General features: G+C 35.5%; 2 protein-coding genes and 1 long non-coding RNA gene across 4 annotated transcripts; 2 read left to right on the top strand and 1 right to left on the bottom strand.

Moving 5' to 3' along the window:
* Positions 1 to 525: 525 nt before the first annotated feature.
* Positions 526 to 2627, bottom strand: tex36 (testis expressed 36). The gene is made up of 4 exons (XM_019092426.2): positions 2490 to 2627; positions 2244 to 2384; positions 1217 to 1297; positions 526 to 1134 (listed from the first exon to the last, which is right to left on the bottom strand). The coding sequence occupies exons 1-4, from the start codon at positions 2541 to 2543 to the stop codon at positions 811 to 813; spliced, it is 600 nt and encodes a 199-aa protein (XP_018947971.1). The 5' UTR covers positions 2544 to 2627; the 3' UTR covers positions 526 to 810.
* A 15-nt stretch (positions 2628 to 2642) lies between these two features.
* On the top strand, positions 2643 to 14784 carry LOC109053092 (erythroid differentiation-related factor 1-like). The gene is made up of 25 exons (XM_042743082.1): positions 2643 to 2660; positions 3933 to 4135; positions 4895 to 4961; positions 5541 to 5666; positions 5906 to 6030; positions 6114 to 6264; positions 6350 to 6442; positions 6607 to 6728; positions 7390 to 7501; positions 7591 to 7738; positions 7831 to 7942; positions 8038 to 8149; positions 8235 to 8507; positions 8715 to 8786; positions 9567 to 9714; positions 9808 to 9999; positions 10561 to 10761; positions 10966 to 11187; positions 11283 to 11509; positions 12069 to 12227; positions 12322 to 12471; positions 12560 to 12713; positions 12804 to 12919; positions 14029 to 14207; positions 14366 to 14784. The coding sequence occupies exons 1-25, from the start codon at positions 2643 to 2645 to the stop codon at positions 14526 to 14528; spliced, it is 3645 nt and encodes a 1214-aa protein (XP_042599016.1). The 3' UTR covers positions 14529 to 14784.
* Positions 14785 to 15734: 950 nt separating this feature from the next.
* LOC109053100 lies at positions 15735 to 21631 on the top strand. 2 transcript variants are annotated; one of them, XR_006156911.1, is made up of 4 exons: positions 15735 to 15909; positions 18224 to 18395; positions 18649 to 18782; positions 21128 to 21631. It is a non-coding gene; the product is annotated as an uncharacterized LOC109053100 (long non-coding RNA). The 2 variants fall into 2 exon arrangements; XR_006156912.1 differs by having other exon boundaries at positions 18684 to 18782.

Genomic DNA, 21631 nt, shown 5'->3' on the forward strand with positions numbered 1-21631 from the left:
GTTTTAATATGTACTCATTTCATTTTTATTATTTAAAAAACATTACAGTTTTTTTTATTAATTTTTAATTAGTGGTTTTAGTTTATTAAGCTTCAGGTACTTTAGTATTTCAAGTTCAACTAAACAAAAATGAGAAATGTTGTGCCTATAGCAAAAATCAACTAAACAAAAATTAAGTATAGAGTAGTATTACAGGTAGCTAATAGTTATTTTTTTTATATTGGTAATATAAAATAGTTTAATTTTTAGTATTATTACTTTTTTATTAGTAGTTTTAATATTGTTTTATTTTATTAATTTTTTATATTGTTGTGCCTATAGCAATTATGTAAAGTTTTTATTAAAATAAGTTATAAGATTAAATATTATGCTGGTATACCAAAAATTCCAAATATTAAAAAAAAGGCAATATGTCAATAAGATAACACCATTTCTGATGTAATTCTTGTCACAGTTATTTATTTCTGAGACAAGTTTGTTCTAATACATATAGGCTGACAAAGTTGATAAATACAAGAAATACAATAAGCTTAATAAATAAGCTTTAATAAATCATTCTTTTTCATACAACTGAGCTGAAAATGTAGATTTTTTCTTATTATACAGTATATCACATTCAACACTGATACTCTTTACAGATTTCAGAATTTGTGACCCTGCAAAGCTATAGTAGTGATCTTGCCAGTTGACCAGTTTATAGACAGACAAAAAGGACACTGACCTCTGCTGGTTAAAGCAGACAATGACTCTAGAGTATCATGCTTAGTGCACAAACATTGACTGCTGTCTGATCATCTCTGATTGTGTTATTTAGGGGGTTAATGAGAGGTTGGCGACTGCTAGTACACTTAGTGGAGTGTTCTGGATAGAGTCATCCCTCCCAAACCACATGAAACACTCCCCAGCCTGAGCCGTAGTGTTCATTTGAGACCTCGCTGAGTGATCTTTGGGGAAGCGTCTTCTGAGTGTGTCTTCTCTGCCCTCTGTTTCCTGTTTAGGCAGGAAGTCGGTTTGATAAGCCGAGTGGTCCCACTCTGCTGTGCTAAGTGGACTCAAGGCTTCATCATAATGGCACAGGTAGAAATGAGAGTTATGCTGGCGACGCTCATCAAAACATTTCTTGCGGCCAAAACCCTGAACACATACACAGGGAAATGTGTATAAAGATTTAACACATAACAAATAGAATCACTGTTTATCATTATGATGAGCTCACCTGATCATACACGTCAACAGAGTGCTCCAGTGCTGTGCGGTTATCATGTGCTGACAGTGGATATTCTCTGCCCATTGTTTTCTGCCATAGAAAGCCTCAACATGAGAATGTTTCTTCATACAAGGATGAATCAGCATGATTACAGTGCAGTTAAAAAATCTAAATCTTCCTCCAGAAATTTGCTATCTGTAACCAGTGCTTGATTAAATTATTTTTTGTAGTCAGTCTAATTGTAGTCCATCACTGAATATAAAAGACATGACGAAAATTGTAGTTAGTGATTAAAACAATTGCATTACTCATTTTAGGTAATATAATCTGACTTTTTGATTACTTATATTACATTACATGATAGTTTTCCAAACTGGGGTTTGTGAATACATGGGTTCATAAATTGTAAAATTATGAAATTTTAAAAATGTTGCATTAAAAGATATAAATATTTTTTTAATATTTTAACATAATAATAATTTAATATTTAATAATATTTTTAAAATAATTGATTACATTTAAATATTGTAAAATTATGTTAAAAACTGTATCCAAATAATCATATTATATTAGGCGGCAAAAGGGGGGTGATATAATCACACAGAGTGTACGATATTAGTGTTTTGTTGCTGTGAAGTGGTCCTCGAGGGTGAAAGCCTATTTTCCATGTAATGGGATTGCTAGCAGCTATAAATTTATCATATGTACTAAGGGGTGGTGTCGGAAACTCAGAATGCGAAGCAGCTATAATTATAGTAGCTATTTCGAAACATCGAATCGAAACGAAAACATTTTTTAAAAATTATTATTATGACCTTACTGCCATTACATGTTTTTGAGATTAATTAAAAATGTTTTTGTAGTATGCTTTGAATATTTAATTTTTAAATATAAAAGTTTTGAAAATTGATTACATAATCCAGATTACTATCCAGCACTGGCTTTAGTTTGCTGTACTTTGTAGTTGTAGTAATAATCAATACATGTAAATGATCATATTTTGCACTATAACTTTATTTTAATAGCAATTGCTAACCTTTTCAGGATTGATGAATATTTTGGGATATCTCTCCTCTGCTTGTGTCAGGGCTTGAGGAACTCCATGTGCCAGCATTGAACCTGTGCTGGTGCACAGATCACGTGTTTGTCCAGTCTGTGTCACACCAGTGTGAATAAACTGGAAAAGACGAGCAGGCGAGTTGATGAATATTTATATATGTATTAGTAGGTTAAAGAAGAATGAAGGCTTTAACAGTTTAGGAGGAAAGGCTAGTTATCTTACCCAGTTTCCGCTCTTGTTCTTCTTATTAAAGTATCTCTTGCCTCCATTACTCATTGTCACTGCATGAATTTAAAATAAACACATAACTAAATGTACTACTAACTAAAGCAGGTGAACTCAGGTGAACGAGAGCAGGGTGTGATTAGTTTAACGATGGCAGAAGGTGGTTTTGTATATTATGTAAAGAGAACGCATACGATATTCATAAAGAACTCGAGATATTTAAAATCATATTTTTTGAACGCGAAACACTTTTTTTTGTATCCTTAATGATTTTTAATAATATTATAATATAATAAGCAACGTTTATAATAATATATAAAATTGTGTACAATCTCTCTCTCTATATATATATTTATAGTAATAACTATAAACTAGCATGTTTATAATGTTATAGTAACGCTAGCATGTATATATATAGTAATATAATCCTTTAAATAATCACATTCAATATATAAAAATGCCGTGAATTATTATAATCATCCAAAATATAACGTAAAATAACATATAAATACAAAATCTAACGTAAAAATAATGCATTTTTTACGGTAAGTCATTTATATAACTACTATATATAAAAATCTAATATATAAAAATAAAACGATTAATTTTGTTTTTTTTTATATAACCTATATATCCTATATATTTAATATATTAATATTTATAAATTATATGTGTTTTTTATATAAATTATTTATACTGTTTTTTTTAAATATGTATGTAGTATTTTAATTTCTACTTCTTTCCACTCGGTTCTATAAAAGTGGCGGCCGAGCGCTGACGGTCACTTGTACATCCGGGTTAGAGGGGTCGCAGTAGTTTGAGCGCTCCCATCAGTAAGTTTGGAGGTGTCAGGAAAATTTGCTAGGATGGCAAGCGTTTGTTTTTATTTTTAGTCATCTGAGAGTTATCGATTAATCTGACAGATGTCACTCACATATCGATATTTAGGATAAAAACAGCGAGAAATGTAATGGAAAAAGCGACACGGTCTGCTGTGGGATCCCAAAGCAGTAGTTAGTTTAGCAGTGAGTGAAAGAAGCAGCGATTGTATGGTTTAAATGTAATTAGGATAAAACCGTTTTCGTGGAGGTTCCTCTGAAGCAGCGATTGTATGGTTTAAATGTAAAATTCGTCGTTTTCTGGAGGTTCTGGATGGATGAGTGTGGTGAATATGAGCTCTGAAGAGCATCTGAAGACAGACAAACAGTTCTGATAGTTTTGTGTCCAGAGTCCCACTGCAAGAAAGGGCCGTGTAAGCACATATGTAGTCCAGAGTCACTGCAGCCCTGTAACACAATAATGTTTAAAATTTTGGTGGTTTGTCTTATTCTTCGTGTTTCTCTTTTCATTGCCTTTGTGTTGATTTGGATTTTCTGGAAATGTGGATGGAATGTCATAAAATTATAAGTTTAAGTCCTATTGAGATGTAAAACATTTTAGATTATTTGTCTGGGCAACAATGAAGTGAAGAGTCGTGCGGTAGTGAAGTACTCTGCCGCTCCGCCTTCCTCCTCCTATGCATTACTACAGGAGAAGACCGACCTCAAGCTGCCCCCAGCAAACTGGCTGCGGGAAAATACTCAGCTGGGCACCGCGGGGACCACCGTACTCGGGTCCAGCAGGAAAAGCAAACCCTTCTCCAGGTATCACTGTTATTTTGCATGTCTGTTTGTGTATTTGGCAGATGCTTTTATCTTGCGTTCCATTGCATTCCCTGGAAATCAAACCCATGACCTTTGCATTGCGGGTGTCATGCTTTGCTGTTTGCGCTGCAGGAAAGCTTGTGTTACATTTAATGTGAGCTTTTCTGTATTATGTTTCAAATGTATTCTATTTTACCGTACGTTACATTTAAAGGGATAGTTCAAACAAAAATGAAAATTCTGTCATTAATTACTCACCCTCATGTCGTTCCAAACCTGTAAGACCTCTGTTCATCTTCGGAACACAAATTAAGATGTTTTTTGAAGAAATCTGAAAGCTTTCTGACCCTCTATAGACAGCAATGCAACTGACACGCTCAAGGCCCAGAAAGGTAATGTGAGGATTACTTTTAAATAGTCTTTACCAACAAAAAATATTCTTGTAGCTTCATATACCACTGATGTCACATGGACTGTTTTAACGATGTCCTTGCTATCTTTCTGGGCCTTGAACGTGTCAGTTGCATTGCTGTCTATGCAGGGTCAGAAAGCTCTCGGATTTCATCAAAAATATCTTAATTTGTGTTCTAAAGATGAACGAAGGTCTTATGGGTGAGTAATTAATTAAGTAAAAATGAGTAAAAATTTTCATTTTTGGGTGAACTATCCCCTTAATGTAAATGCATATATTTAGATGGCAGTGAAGCTGATCTTTCCATGCATTCTTGTGGTTTTTTTTTTTTTTTTTTTTAATTGCAGTTTTGGGATGGCGTACGACTTCATTGACTGCATAGGTGATGATGTTGATGTTGTGTCTGATTCAGAGGTGAGTCTGTTGCATTGATAATACAAAGTCTTCTTTATATGACACAATAAATGATTAAATTAAAATGTCTTTCTTGAATATTTGATTCTGATTTGTTGATCACAGTGCTCTGCTGTCATATTTTTGTATAATGATATTAGAGAATATACTTGAACATTATGCAAGTTATGAATTAAATTGTTCAAAAGTGACAGTAAAGACATGAATAAAGTAACATTTGTATTTATCAAAGAATCCCAAAAATTGATCAGTTTCCACAAAAATATGAAGCAGAATTGTTTTCAACATTGATAATAATAAGAGATGTTTCTTGAGAAGCAAATCAGCATATTAGAATGATTTCTGAAGGATCATGTGACACTGAAGACTGGAGTAATGATGCTGAAAATTCAGCTTTGATCACAGGAATAAATTACATTTTAAATTATATTCAAATAGAAAACAGATATTTTAAGTTGAAATAATATTTTACAATATTATGTTTCTTACTGTATTTCTGATCAAATAAATGCAGCCTTTTTAAGAGACATTAAATTTTCAATGGTTTATTTATGACTTTTTTTTTCTGAATCTAAACAGAATATCAAGAAGTTGTTGAAAATCCCCTACAGTAAGTCTCATGTCAGCATGGCTGTTCACAGAGTGGGCGGCACGCTACTGCTAGACGAACTGGACATTCAGGAACTATTCATGAGGTCATCACAGGTAACAGGAAATACTCACTTTATTTCTCTTAGCTGTATTGCATTTGGTTATATGGAGCCTCTAAAAGCATCTCCATTTAACCTTCTAGTGTCCATTCCTCAAACCTGGAAACAAAATACAGAATTATATTGCAGGAAAACATTTATTTATGCTGTTCAAATGATGTAGGATTTATTTTATGTATTAAGGGAGTGTTTATGCCATTACAAGATTAACCTAACATTGCAAATGCCCTGTAGACTGGAGACTGGACATGGCTGAAGGAGTTTTACCAGCGTCTGAGTGACCAGAAGTGGCAAAGAAAGAAGAAAAGTAAAGAACACTGGAATGAGAAGGCCATCCTCTCGAAGTTTCTCTATTACAGGTGAGAACTGACTTAACATGATTGCCATCCCATGACAGCACTGATTTCATCACTTCCATTCACAAAACTCTCCTGTGTTTCAGTATTAACAGTGACGGGACTGCAGTGCCTGTGCCGTCAGATACAGAGCAGGCGGCAGAAGAGGGTTGTGGCACGGCGGCTGAAGGACCGTCTTGGCCTGCCACCTACAACAGTCCCACAACTGAATCCAATGAGTCTGCGACACCCAAGGAGGTGCTGTCAGCTTTTCCTGTGCTTCTCATTTCTCATGCGCTCTCAGTGAATCTGAGGCTGAATCATCCTGTTCACTGTCTTTCAGGAGCAGGTGGACACATACACTTTAGGTCACGTGTCTTCGGTTTCCAAAGAGCAAAATCTGCCCACATTGTTCAATGAAGGAGAAAATAGTCAGGTAATAACATTTCTTTAACATTCCATAACTTCCAAAGTCATATCTTGACCTGCACCTAAACATTTTGCCTTCACAACATTTTAAAAATATTTTTATGTAAACTTATTTTTATGAATATTTGTATTTTGACTTGCTAGTTTTCTTTCTCTCTCTTATGGTCTCAGGGTTTGAGGAATGACTTTGTCCGGAATATTCTATGGACATTTGAGGACATCCACATGCTTGTGGGATCAAATATGCCCATATTTGGGGGCGGTCGATACCCAGCAGTCAGTCTACGACTCAGGTTAGAGATCTACATTGAATTAATTAATTTTGTGCCGTTTCATATGTTTTCAGGATATATTTATCTGCTTTTGAATTATTTCCAGATTTATTACATTTGAAGGCTAAACTCTCTTTACTAATGTTCAAAAGTTTGGGCCAGTAAGATTTAAAAAAGGAATATTTTATTCACCAAGAATGCATTAAATTGATAGAAAGTGACAAATACATTCAGAATATTACAAAAAAAAAAAATTCAAATTAATGCTTTATATTCATCAAAGAATCCACAAAATATTAAGAAGCACAACTGTTTTCAACCTTGATAATAATAGTTTCTTAAGCATCAATTGAGATTTGCCATCACAGGAATAAATTACATTTTAAAGTATATTACAATAGAAAAAGGTTATTTTAAATAGTAGCAATATTTTACAATATTGCCGTTTTTACTGCATTTTTGATTAAATAGATTCAGACTTGTTGAGCATAGGAGACCACTTTCAGAAATGTTTTTTTGTACTCTACTATATATATATATATATAAATATATATATATATATATATATATATATATATAGATATATATATATATAGATATATATATATATATATATATATATATCTAACCCTATATTTAAATATTTTATATTTATTTTAAATCCTTTACTTTGTCTTAACAGGGACAACAACAAACCAATCAACGTTCTCACAGGAATTGATTACTGGCTGGATAATTTGATGTGTAACGTACCAGAGCTGGTCATGTGCTTTCACGTCAATGGCATTGTGCAGGTAAGATGATTTGGTGATTATTAAATAGCTTTGCACATATTGATATACAACAATAATCAATTTCCTAACAACTTTTATTTCATTTACAGAAATATGAAATGATAAAGACAGAGGACATCCCAGATTTGGAGAACTCCACGTTCTCGACGCGGGTTGTGAAAGACATCGCACAGAATATCCTGTCATTCCTGAAATCCAACTGTACCAAAGAAGGACACACGTACTGGCTCTTCAAAGGTGGGCGGCTGACGTTCTTTAGTTTGCTTTCAAACTTCTTCAGCTAAAGTGACTTCTTTAATCACTAATGGCTTTCTGTTTTGTCCATTCAGCTAGTGGAAGTGACATCGTGAAGCTGTATGACCTCACTACTCTGTGTGAAGAGGCGGAGGAGGAGAAATGCCAGAATCCCTTTACACTTCCTGTAGCGGTGCTCCTCTACAAGTATGATTTACATTCAGAACTACCATTCTCAAATCTGTTCCATAAGTTTCTCAGTAAGCATCAGAGACAAATCTGTTTGATGTTTTGCATGACAGAGTGGCCAGCAACATGATGCTGAAGAAGAGCCAAAACAGGAAGAACTATGGGACCATCAGAACGCTGTTGCTCAACTGTATTAAACTGCTGGATGAGGAGCGACATCCACAGGTATGAAGCTTCATTACATTACATTACATTAATTTCCTGAGCTGATGCATGATTTCTGACTGATTTCTTCTGTTTGCTGGTGTAGATCATCGCTTCGGCTCACTACATGCTGGCAGAACTGTTTCAGCTGGATGATGTGAGTGAGGACGAGGGGAACGGGGAGTCACTGAGGGGCGGGGGTTCTGAAGACAGCTACAGTGATGAAGAGGAGGAGGAGGAAGAGGAGGAAGAGGAAGACGAGAGCTGCTCCTACAGCACCTCCTTTGAGCCGCAGGACGACTCCAAAGCTGTGGCCATCATCAAGTCTGTCGGGGAGCTGTCAGTTCCAGAGAAATACAAGAGCACACATCAGATCAGAGTAGGAGATCAGTCTGAAGACTGGGTTTCTTTTTTGTTTGTACACAGATATTATTGAATATATGCTTTTTGATGTATAGTAGAAGTTAAAATGGTCTATTTAGATGTTTGCAAATGTACTCTTTTCCACCTTGCATTAATTTGCATTATGATTTTGCATCATGTTACCAATGTATCATGTTATTATTAACATTATGTTGCCTTCCAGCCCAACTGTGCATTTCCTGTGTCACAAGACAAGGAGGAGAAGTGCCGACTGGTTCTCAGCTACGTTCTGAAGGTAAGAGAATGAGATTAATATCTTTTCATATTTTTGTTCATATGCATGCATTTTCTTAGTACTTTGGACTTCATCAATCCAACGATCAATCTATCTATCCATCTATCTATCTATCCATCCATCAGTCCATCTGTCCAGCCTTCGTTCTATCTTATCCATCCCTCCCTCCATCCATCCATCTTGTCCGTCCATCTATCCATTGGTCCATCTGTGCCGCCCCTCTATCCATCCATTGTTCCATCCGTCCATCCATCCATCCATCCATCCATCCATCCATCCATCCATCCATCCATCCATCCAAAAGCACTAATGCAAAACCTCATCTGTGTGTTTAGGTTTTAAATCTATTTTTCTATCCATCCATTAGTCCATCTGTTTTTTCATTCATCCATTCATCATTCTATCTTATCCATCTATCCATAATTCTATCTAAATCATCCATCCATCCATCTGCCATTCTATCTTGTCCATCCATCCATCCATCTGTCCATTGGTCTATCCATCCGTCCACCCATCCGTCCACCCATCCGTCTTGTTTGTCCATCTATCCATCTTGTCTGTCCGTCCGTCCATCCATCTGTTCATCCATCTTGTCTGTCCAACTATACATCTTGTCTGTCCATCTGTCTGTCCCTCCATCCATCCATCCATCCATCCATCCATCTTTCCATCCGTCCATCTGTGCCGTCCGTCCATCTGTGCCGTCCGTCCATCCATCCATCCATCCATCCATCCATCCATCCAAAAACACTAATGCAAAATCCTCATCTGTGTGTTTAGGGTTTAAAAGCCGTGGACAGCAGCATAAAGAAAGAGAGTGACCTTCCTGCGGCCGACCCCAGCACACCTATCCCTCTAAAATACGAGGAGCGGAGTCAGAACAGAACTAGAGACGTGGAGAAAGAGATCGCTCTGCTGCTGGACAGAGGTCAGTCACCTCATCCATTCACTTCCTCAGAAACTGTTTCTTCTTCCATTATTTGATTATGTACAGTGTTCATCTTCATCTTGGGTCTCACAGTCGGGCCGTGTTATGAGGACCTGAATGTGCTGACACGCTCTGGGATGTTACCGGGCACATGGCAGCACCGCATGAAACTGCAGCTGTTCCTGAAAGCATCGAAAGCATACTACATCCTGTCAGATGCTGCAACTAACCTGCTGAAGTACGGACGGGCCCTGCGCTATATCAAACTGGCTCTGCAGTGCCACGGTAAGAACAAGCAGCTTTCAGTGTTGTCAAAAAACTTCAGGACATACATTGTTATTCAAGAGGTTGGGGTCAGTAAGATTTTTATTTTTAAATAAATTAATGCTTAAATTAAATTAATACAAATTCTTGAGCAGCAAATCAGCTTATTAGCATGATTTCTGAAGGATCATGTGAAACTGAAGACTGGAGTAATGATGCTGAAAATTAGCTTTGCATCACAGGAATAAATTAAATTTTCAAATATATTTTAGAAATTCAAATACAGAAAACAATTATTTGAAATTGTGATAAAATGTTATAATATTACTGTATTTACTGTATTTTTAATCAAATAAATGCAACCTTGCTGAGCATAAGTCTTGTTTCAGGAACATTAAAATATCTTACTGGCCTCAAACTTTTGAAGATGAAAATTGAATGCGAATATTCTACACTTGTGCATGATCTGTTCTTATTAAAACAGGAAGTTAAAAATATATAATTAAAGACTGTTAATTAAGCAGCTTCTTTAGAGCTTATCTGTTCAAACTTGATTGATATATGCTTTCTCTGTCCCTATAGATGGGTATTGCTCCATTAGTGGTGGTCTTCACCCGCAGGTGCTTCTGTTCCACTGCCAGTGTCTGTCTCTGTGTGGAGATGTTCAGCTCATGTTGGCCCAGAATGCCTCAAACAGAGCAGCGTATCTGGAGGAATACAACTACCAGACTAAAGACGACCAGGAGATCCTCCACTGCCTGCACCGCGAGAGCTCCTGCCAGGGTCTGAACGCTACATCACACACTCTTTGTGCTGAAGAAATCATACTATATTGTGCATTATGGTAGCAGCTACTATAATTACTGCAACACCGATGTGGAATGGGTTTTTGGACCAGTGAAATTTCACTGTGCTTAGGATGTGGATTGGATATTAAAACTCCAGGAAGAGACAGTGTCTTATAACATTGTTTTTTTGCTCTCTCAGCCTTTAGCATGGCCACTGATCTGGCTTCAGACCCAGAGTACCAGCTGATCGTCAGCAGCAAGTGTTACGAGGCCGCCCATGACCTTTTGACCTCAGGAGTTTTGAAGGACCTCGGACAGGAGCAGCTGGGTCAGGTTCTGAAACGACTCGGTAACATCCGCAACGAGATGGGCGTCTTTTATATGAACCAGGCTGCGGCCATGCAGGCAGAAAAACAAGGAGGTGAGGGCTTCTTGGGTTTCTATTAGACTTTAAAAACAAACATTTGGGGTGGTTTGTTGAAAGCTTTTTGTGAAGTATCGCTTTTTCTTCTCCAGGGGGCAGGAGCGTGTGCATGGCCGAGCAGGAGCTGTGGAAGAAAAGTTTCTCGTGTTTTGAGAAGGGCATGCAGGATTTCAATTCGATTTCAGACTCTGTGAACACAGCCCTGCTGCTGTGTAACATCGGTCGACTCATGCGTATCTGCGCTCAGGCTCACTGCGTCACGACATCAGAGCACAGCCGCGGCGAGTTCTCACCGGAAGAGGCCCTCTACTACAACAAGGTTAATCATTATCACACATACAGCCTTGAACTGTATTTGAACTTTTAAGATTTTTTTTTTTTTTTTAACATTTATTTATAAACTTTTTCAAAGCATTAACAAAAAGTTTGATACAGTTTGAACTTTTAAGATGTTTAACGACTTCTGAAATGCACATTTTGATTTGCGGATTGTAATAATAATGATTGTAATGATGATAATAATAATTTTATTATTTTTAGTCTTTATTTATAAATTATTATAGAATAGATTTATAGAATATTAATTTCTCTTGTGCATCATCATCATTTGTATATCCATTGGATAGAAGTGTCTTATATTAAGATTTTAATATCAAAATACAACAACAACAATAATAATAATAAAAAAATGATAATTTTTATTATTATGATAATATTAGTAGTAGTAATACATTTCTGATTTGTAAATCTCTTGGATAAATTAATTCATGTTAATGTAATACTTCATAATAAGACTAGGATTTGGGTCCTTGTTGCTGTAGCTGCATCACAGTAGCTCTCTCTTTCTCTCTCTCTCTCTGTCTCTCTCTCATCAATAGGCGATAGATTACTATCAGCGGGCGCTGAAGTCTCTGGGCTCCCGGGAGAGTCACTCAGCCGTCTGGGACTCTGTAAACTGGGAACTCTCTACAACATATTTCACATTGGCCACACTCCTCCAGGACTATGCGCCGCTGTCCCGTAAAGCACAGGAGCAGGTACACACACACACACACACACACACACTTTATTCTGTCCGTACGCACTGCTGAAATAATGAGCTCCACTTGACATGAGCGTACCTTGTTTCAGATCGAAAGGGAAGTCACTGAGACCATGATGAAGTCTCTGAGGTACTGTGACCTGCAGACGGAGTCTGCTCGCCAGCCGCTCTACCAGTACAGAGCAGCCACTATCCACCACAGACTGGCTTCAATGTACCACAGCTGCTACCGCAACCAGGTACAGCATCAGACACCTGCAGAGGAAGAGGCTACACCTTCATCTTCAACATACAGTAAGACTTAAGATGGTTTGTTCTCTCTGTCAGGTTGGAGACGAGAGCGTCCGTAAGCAGCACAAAGCTCTGGCAGAGCAGCATTACAGTAAGGCTGTGCGGCTCTTCATAAGTCTGAGTGACGCGCCGTGCGAGCTGCTCCGCACGCTTCTGGAGAGAGTGGCCTTCGCTGAGTTCACCATGGCGGGTGAGAAACACACACTGCAGGAAATATCAGCTGGGAGAGGCTGATGGGACACGAGGAAACCTCTTATAGGATGTTTTATTGTGTTTCCAGGTCAGAACAGCAGTGCTGTGAAACTGAAAACTCTGACGGGAGCTCTAGAGGTCATGTGTGAAACACGTCACGCTTTCAAACTCATCCATAAAGAGCTGCTGGAGCAACAGAAAAAGGTATATACACAGACATATAATAATAATAATTAATATAATATAGTTTCTAATTTATATGTCCCTTGGATAAATGTCTTATATAAAGATTATTTTATTAAGATTGTTAATATGCATTATGATCATAAATATTAATAATAATAATAATAATACTTTCTCATTTGTTAGTCCCTTTGTTAAAGTACATTGTATTAAGGTTATTAAATTAAGATATGTTAATATTTATTATATAAAGTATTATACAAGGTGTATTATTACTATTATTATTAAAACAAAAATGCTAAACAACAATAATACTTTCTCATTTATAAGTTCCTTGAATAAATGTGTATTAAGAATATTATATTTATATTATATATTTATTATAATTACTATTATTAATAGTAATAATAATAATTTGTAATTTGTTAGTCCCTAGCAAGAACAAGTCTATAAAGGTTATTATATTAGTTTTATTTTATTCATCATCATCATCATCATCACCATTATTTCTCCCTTGGACAAAAGTGTCTTATATGAAGTGTCTTATATTTTTATTTAAAATAGTTTATTGTTATTCGTGTTTTTATTATTAACAATAATGATTTCTCATTTGTAAGTTCCTTGGATAAAAGTGTCTTTATTATTAAATGAATTATTATTATTAATAATAAAAAGTAATAATAATAATAATAATTAATTATTTCTCATTTATAAGTCTCTTGGATAAAAGTGTATTATATTAAGATTATTATATTAAGGTTAATATTTATCATCATTACTATTATAAGTAATAATAATAAATATAATTTCTCATTTGTAAGTCCTTTTCATGAATGTGTCTACAAAGATAATAATAATAATAATAATCATCATCACCATCACCATTTCTCCCTTGGACAAATGTGTCTTATTAATTTGATTATTTTTGTTTAAGATTTTTATTATTATTATTATTATTATTAACAATAATGATTTCTCATTTGTAAGTCCCTTGGAAAAAGTGTCTTAGATTTAATATTATTATATGAATTATTATTATTTATTATAACAACAACAATTGTTGTCTACAAATACATTGTTCTCTTACCTGAATGGTGAGTTTTACACTGTTATGTGCTGTGTGTTGACAGATAATGACGCCAGAAGACTCGGACAGACCTGAAGAACTCCATGAGGCTTCAGATAGTTCTTCCTCTTCTGAGCTGAACAGTGAAGAGGTTCTGAAGTTAACTAGTGTCTTTGAGCCTAGTTTCTCCTTCCTGCTGCTGCAACTGATTAAACTCAGCACTACAAGCAAACGCAAACTTAGGTGAGAGATACAAAATGCACATACTTCAGCAATATACCTCAGTACCATATTCCATATAAACTCAACAGATGGTATCATTACTATCTAACAAAGGCATTATAGTGTTTCATTATGTGGCACTTAATGTATGTGTGATGGTTTTGTGTTGTCATATGCAGTGGTAAAGAAGAGGAACAGGTGAAGATCTACAAGAATGTATATTCTCGGCTTCTGAGGGCCGAAAAGTCCGTCCCGCTCATTCAGCGGGTTTCCCTTTTCATGGAGCTGCTGGATCAGCTGAAACCACCGACAGGAAGTGATGAAGCACGACCATCATCTTGAGAATCAAATCCAAAGGATTCTGCAGCTTCCTGAGATCTTTAATGCCAAGCATGCAACAGTTTCGAGTTGAAACAATCTTGCTTTTACTCAACCAACCACAGCTGATATGTTATTAAAAACGTTTTGGCAAGTGAAAATGTGAACGACAACCCTCACCAGCAGTGCCTTTCTTATGCCCACATTGTGCTGGACTTCCTGTAAGAATCCACAGACTCTAACTACATGCAACAGTATGATAATAAACCCAAGCTGTACAGTTGTTTGTAGAGCAGATATTTATTACTAATGAGACAATATGCACAAAATGTGAACATTTGGTTTTGTTTGACTTTTTATTGGGAAGCAAACTCAAAGGCTTTTCTTTTTCTGATGCATAAATAAGCTCATGAACTATAAAAAAAAAAAAAAAAAGGTTTTTAATAAAAGTGCAATAATTTAGCAAAGGTCAATGCAACAGGGGTGATCATATAGTTACAGTATTGTAAAAAATTGTGATGGCTTGGCTTTTAAACCTTGAACAAAATTCAAAGCTGCTCAAAGTCATTGTCATGTTTTTGTTTTCAGAACTGAAACACTTGTTATAGCGTTGTCACAAATACATGTAAGAACTAGGCTATACATTGTACAACTGTTATAATTTTGCAACCACGAAAGTCCGGCGTAACTTATTCCCCAAATCCACTCCAAAACTGTATGCTTCAAAGCATTCATTCATCAAGAAAAAAGGAAATGAAGTACATGATCATCAACGCTTGAGTCTCATTAATTAATAATAGTAACACCTGTAACTCTCAAATAAACTTGGTTTAAGCAGTTTAATACATTAATGATATTCAATAAATATCGAGACTACTGGTAATTAGAATAAAGTAAATAAACACATTTTTCTAACCTTACATGTGTACTTCACCTGCATATGATATGTGGCTTTTTAATAAACGTTTCATTGAAGAAGAAAAAAAACGGAACGGTAATGTCCTCATCAAGATGGCCACTCGATATAGACATTATCACGAGGAGCATTATGGGAGCTTCCTGACGTCAACTACACTAGCCAATCAGCGTCTTTCAATTTTTCCCGTATCGTGAAATTAAGAATTTACTGAATAATATATATATATATATATATATATATATATATATATATATATATATATATATATATATATATATATATATATATATATATATATATATGCGCTTATAGATCATAAACATTATCTTTAAAGCTGCTGTAAAGAGAACAGTGGGGACGTGTTTTATAGTACTACAGCTGTTGGCGCGCCGGTAGTGTTTGTTATTTGTTAGATGCGCGTGTACAGTTATCGGCTGTAGAGATCCTGCTGAGTGCACAGGATGACGTCTACAAAATAGATCAAGCGTAAGTTGTTTTCCTTAAATCCGTTTTTGGGCATCGGCTGTGATTTATTGTCATGTATTGTTCAGTACTGATGGAAAAATTTATATTTTATTGTAACCCACCACATCCACACATTTTTTCTTGTTTGTTTTTTGGTTTGTTTACATATGTAAATATCAGTTTCTATATATATATATATATATATATATATATATATATATATATATATATATATATATAAATATATATATATACAGTACAGGTCAAAAGTTTGGAAACATTACTATTTTTAAGGTTTTTGAAAGAAGTTTCTTCTGCTCATCAAGCCTGCATTTATTTGATCAAAAAATACAGAAAAAAAACAATAATATTGTGAAATATTATTACAACTTAAAATAATAGTTTTCTATTTGAATATACTTTTAAAAAAATAATTTATTCCTGTGATGCAAAGCTGAATTTTCAGCATCATTACTCCAGCCTTCAGTGTCACATGTAACATCCAGTCTATCAAATGGTAATTTTGATATCGTTATATTATTATGATTTATTATGAGTGTTGAAAACAGTTCTGCTGTTTATTATATTTGATGTATTATAGTTTAAAAAGAAATGCATTTATTCAAAATAAAAAAAAATCTAATAATATATATTCTAATAATATATTTTCTTTACTATCACTTTTTATCAATTTAACACATCCTTGCTGAATAAAAGTATTGATTTTATTTAAAAAAAAAGAAAAAATATTAATCAGCAGAACTGTTTCCAACTTTGATAATGAATCATCATATTAGAATGATTTCTAAAGGATCATGTGATAATGAACCTAAAAATTCAGCTTTGCATCACAAGAAATAAATGATAATTTAAAGTATAATACATTTAAAAACAATTATTTTAAATTGTAATAATATATCACAATAATTTTTTTTTCTGTTTTTTGATCAAATAAATGCAGGCTTGATGAGCAGAAGAAACTTCTTTGATCTTTCAAAAACATTAAAAATAGTAATGTTTCCAAACTTTTGACCTGTACTGTATATATATATATTCTTATATAAATTTGTTTGATGATCTGAAACATTAAAGTGTGACAAACATGGAAAAAAATAAGAAATCAGGAAGGGGGCCAACACTTTTTCACACCACTGTATAAATAGCTGAGTTTTAACAAGCATATCTTAGTTTTGATCTTGTTAACTGCACGTTCACCCCAACATGCATGAGTCACCCAGTGGTGTGGTCACTGAGATCTGCAGCTAATATAGACGTGTGAACAATGAATATCAGGTAATTAAGACTCTCTTGTCAGTATGTGATCAGGAGTTTTGCCCCTCTCTGAGAAGAAATGAACTGCTTCCCTTTTTTACTTCAGTGCTTTCACGAGGAAAGCATTAATGGTCAAGTCTAAAAGAACAGATGTGAAATTCACACGTCCTGAAATTAGATTACTGAGAACTTGTTGATCATCATCTTATGAAAAGAGTGCTGCATAATACTTTGATAGCATGCATTGATATATATATTATATATATTAATTTATAATAAAAAAATATATAATTTATATAACCTGCTCTCTTGGCAGGTCTTCCAGCCAGTTCTATCAAACCTTTACAATTAATCCAGAACGCGGCAGCAAGATTAATTTTTAACAAGCTGAAAGAAATGCACGTCACACCTCTGTTTTTCAATTTGCCCTGGCTACCAAAAGCTGATCCCATAAAATTCAAGGCATTAATGTTTGCCTACAAAACCACCACTGGCTCTGCACCCCTTTACCTAAATCCATTACTTCAGACTTATATGCCCTTTAGAAGCTTACATTCTGCAGGTGAACGTCGCTTGATTGTGCCATCCCAAAGAAGCACAAAGTCACTTTTATGGACTTTTAAATTAAATGTTCCTACCTTGTGGAATGACCTGCCCAACTCAATCCGAGCAGCTGAGTCCTTAGCCATCTTCAAGAATCGGCTTAAAACAAATCTATTCCATCTTTATTTGACCCTCTAACTTTAGCACTCACTATTCTAATTCTATTCTTAAAAAAAAAAATCTAACTTACTTTCTAATCTTTTTGTATTCTATCTGTTTTCTTTTCATTTATTATACAATTAACAAAAGCAAAAAAAGTCCTCTAACACTAGCTTGCTCTATTCTTTTTCTATTCTATCTCATTTCTTTTTATTTATTATATTATTTAAAAGCCCTTGCTACATGTACTGCGTTAAGCTAACTGAGACTTATTATAGCACTTGTATATCATTGCCCTTTTGTTGTTTTTGATTGCTTCCAATGTCCTCATTTTTAATATTCACTTTTTTTCACTCTGTAGTGTCTAGAGGAGTTGACTTTAAGCATGAATCCTCTGGGTGATGGTTGAACACAAGCATTAGCGAGTCTTCTGTCCGCATGTCCCCTGCTCTCCACTCTGTCCCTGCAAGCTTGTGGCCTCTCTGCACGCTTCCTGCAGTAACACCGTCTGTTCTTAGCCAACACCATGGCCAGTAAGTGCACCATCTGATGCATCTGATCTGACGTGACCTCTGTTTGACAACCAAATGAAATCATGCTGTTTCTGTACTGTCTGTTATTTATGCTCGCACAGGCACTGGAAATATACGGTCAGTGTGCCTCTCCCATAATGCACTGGGCTCCACTGGTTTTGAGCTTGTGTTGAAGACGTTATGCATCATTTATATGCTTATTTCAGTTTGCAGCTTATCGTATATATTATAGATATATTTTGGTTATTTTTAGGTGTCTTCCTGTTTGTCCCTCTCTTGTGTCTTTAGACTTGTCTGCTAACCCTTCAGTGTCTTCAGTTGGGCTTCAGAGTCTCCTTAATGCCCTCATGGAGACCCAACGACCTTTGACCCATCTCAGTCTTCAAGGTATTTTCTTTTCCTCCTGTAATAGTCAGGTTTAATCGCCTGCGTCTCGTCAGCTCTGATGCATTTCCTTTTGTATCCTGCCGGTGGTTTGGTTGTAGGCTGATAAAGGAAAGGTTGTAGGTTCAAATCCCTAAACAGTGATGAACTTAAGGGATATTTCACCCAAAAATGAAAACTGTCATTAGTTGCTCTCCCTCATGTCGTTCCAAACTCGGTAAGACCTTTGTTCATCTCCGGAACACAAATTAAGATATTTTTGATGCATGCCGAGAGCTCTCTGACCCTCCCATAGACAGCAAGGATCCTTACATGATCAAGGCTCAGAAACGTAGCAAGGAGATCATTAAAATAATCCATGTGACATCAGCGGTTCAACCGTAATGTTATAAAGCTCAGAGAATACTTTTTGTGCGCAAAGAAAACAAAAAGAGACGAATTGTTGAATAAAGTTATTTTTGTTTTCTTTGCGCACAAAACTAAAATAATGACTTTATTCAACAATTTGTCTCCTCCGCGTCACCTTATAGCGCAATTTTGGATTATCACATATGTAAACAACGTATGCATTTGTTGTTTACATACGTGATACTCTCCAAAATGGCGCTATAGGATGACGTGGAGGAGACAAATTGTTGAATAAAGTCGTTATTTTCATTTTCTTTGCGCACAAAAAGTATTCTCGTAGCTTTACAACATTACGGTTGAACCACTGATGTCACGTGGATTATTTAAATCTCCTTGCTACATTCCTGAGCCTTAATTTGTGTAAAGGCCCCGATATACTTCAAACGAAATTGAAGAATGAACTGAAATAACATCATTTTGAACAAAATCAGGCTGAAACGAAGTTTGTTTTGAGTTTGTTTCGGCAGTTCGAAACAGCTGACCAAAGCGAACTTTCTGGGGGAGTTCGTTTTGGCTCCCAAGCACCTTTGAGATACCAGTGAGATACCACCTTCTTTGACGTGCGATTTTATTTATTTATTTATTTATTAATTTTTTTGGGTTCATTTCTCATTCGGTGGTTGTCCTACAGGAGAGCAACATCTCCTGAATACACTGGAATGTCGAGTTATGCAAAAAGCGACGTAGAGAAACACCCGAGACAAGTTTTCCAAAGCCATGAAAAGAATGAAAGGAAAGAGTAAAGATATAAGGTGGCAAGTACCAAAAACATGTTTCAAATAAATATTACACCATACTACTACTACTACTGCTGCTGCTGCTGCTGCTGCTGCTGTTGTTGTTCTTTCAATAAGCGGCTTTAAAGGGTATACAATAAATGAAATGCCAAACGAATATATAAAAAAAACCTTTGTTTTTATCAAAAGTATATCATGACACCACATACAATATAAAAAGGTATAACAATTTATCCATTTTTATAAACTAAATGAACACTAATAAAATAAAGTAACAAACTAACTCCAGTAAAGTTTTCAGACTATGAGCCATTCACACTTCCCATAAAGGACTGATTATGGTTGCATTGTTGTATTGCAAACATGATGCTTGACTCTGAGCTGCTGCTAATCATTATTCTTTTGTCGTTAATATTCTGACCATATTGGGCCCGTTTCACACCTAGATTGCCTACACTTCTTCATTTCATTGTTGTTGTGTTTAGTGCATACACGCGAGCGTCGAAACATGTTTACATTAATCTACACCCCGCCTCCAGCAGCACGGGGGTGTTGGAAAGTTCTCTGCCTTTTCTGCCTTAAGGATCCTTGCTGTCTATGGGAGGGTCAGAGAGCTCTTGGAATGCATCAAAAATATCTTGATTTGTGTTCCGAAGATGAATGAAGAGGAGGCCAGGAGGGTGAGTAATTAATGACAGAATTTACATTTTTGGGTGAACTATTCCTCTAAGCAAAGATGTTTAAACTCAAAGGGAATTTTACCTGTACTTTACAGGTAAGGGTACTTTACCTGTAATAGATTTACTGACAATTCAGACCTTTCTTTCTGAGCATCTGATCAAAAATGGGAGAAATTACTAGTACGAATATGATGTAATTCAGTTTTTTGACAAGTAACACATTTTTTGCTGCAAAAAGGCATATCATGAAGTAGATAGTAGATTTAAAATTAACTTGAAGTGATGACACATTTCTAACACTTGTCACACTTCAAGCATATTTTTTTTATAAAGTTGCATGTAGTCACATCATAATCTTGCAGAATCAATATCTCACAGAAAAAGCTGTTGAGAAGCTATGTTGTGCTTTATGTTTGAATTGATGGATGTGTCACCAACCATCTAAACAAACTGATCGCTGTTGTTTTGAATGTGACTTTTTACTGTGTCCTGTAATGTGAGTTCCTCTCGTTCTTCATGACAGGCTGTCAGGTGTCAGGACCTCTGGGTGATGTTTGTTTAGAAAGTCTTGTGTTTGTGCTCCCAGAGTCTGAATAAACTAGACCAGGATGCACTGCAGCAGAGCTGGAGAAGGAGATCAGAACCCATGCATGTGTTTTCTCGCAACTTCAAATGCATGCTGAGCATCACCGCAGCTTCACAGTAAACTCTTTCCGGCAGTAGCATTAGTCTAATGGACAAATTCTTGAAAACATTAAATAAGGTCTAATTGTAGCATGGGTGCTGTCATTATGTATTTTTTTATTGTAATTATTTGTATGGACACGTATATTTGTTTATATTTGACTCAAACCCATTTTATTCTATTTAGTGCAAATTCTTTATTGCTGATTTTTTGCAAAGTTTGAAATGGCCAAGGGATATTAATGTGTGGCATGGTGCTTATGGAACAAGAAACGGACCAATAATTATTAATTCAGGCATCCTCTGTTTGTAAAAGTATCTCCAAAAATCGGAAGAGCAAAAA

The sequence above is a fragment of the Cyprinus carpio genome, chromosome B17 (genome assembly GCF_018340385.1).
Source record: "Cyprinus carpio isolate SPL01 chromosome B17, ASM1834038v1, whole genome shotgun sequence".
Classification (NCBI taxonomy): domain Eukaryota; kingdom Metazoa; phylum Chordata; class Actinopteri; order Cypriniformes; family Cyprinidae; genus Cyprinus; species Cyprinus carpio.

Excerpts from the sequence above, each read along its gene's own strand:
- tex36 (XM_019092426.2), bottom strand. The coding sequence starts at position 2,543 with ATGAGTAATGGAGGCAAGAGATACTTTAATAAGAAGAACAAGAGCGGA. Across the intron at positions 2,385-2,489 it reads AGAACAAGAGCGGAAACTGG|TTTATTCACACTGGTGTGAC; the intron begins GTAAGATAACTA and ends CGTCTTTTCCAG. Across the intron at positions 1,298-2,243 it reads TATTCATCAATCCTGAAAAG|AAAACAATGGGCAGAGAATA; the intron begins GTTAGCAATTGC and ends TTTCTATGGCAG.
- LOC109053092 (XM_042743082.1), top strand. Across the intron at positions 6,443-6,606 it reads ATGAAGGAGAAAATAGTCAG|GGTTTGAGGAATGACTTTGT; the intron begins GTAATAACATTT and ends TTATGGTCTCAG. Across the intron at positions 12,920-14,028 it reads TGCTGGAGCAACAGAAAAAG|ATAATGACGCCAGAAGACTC; the intron begins GTATATACACAG and ends GTGTGTTGACAG.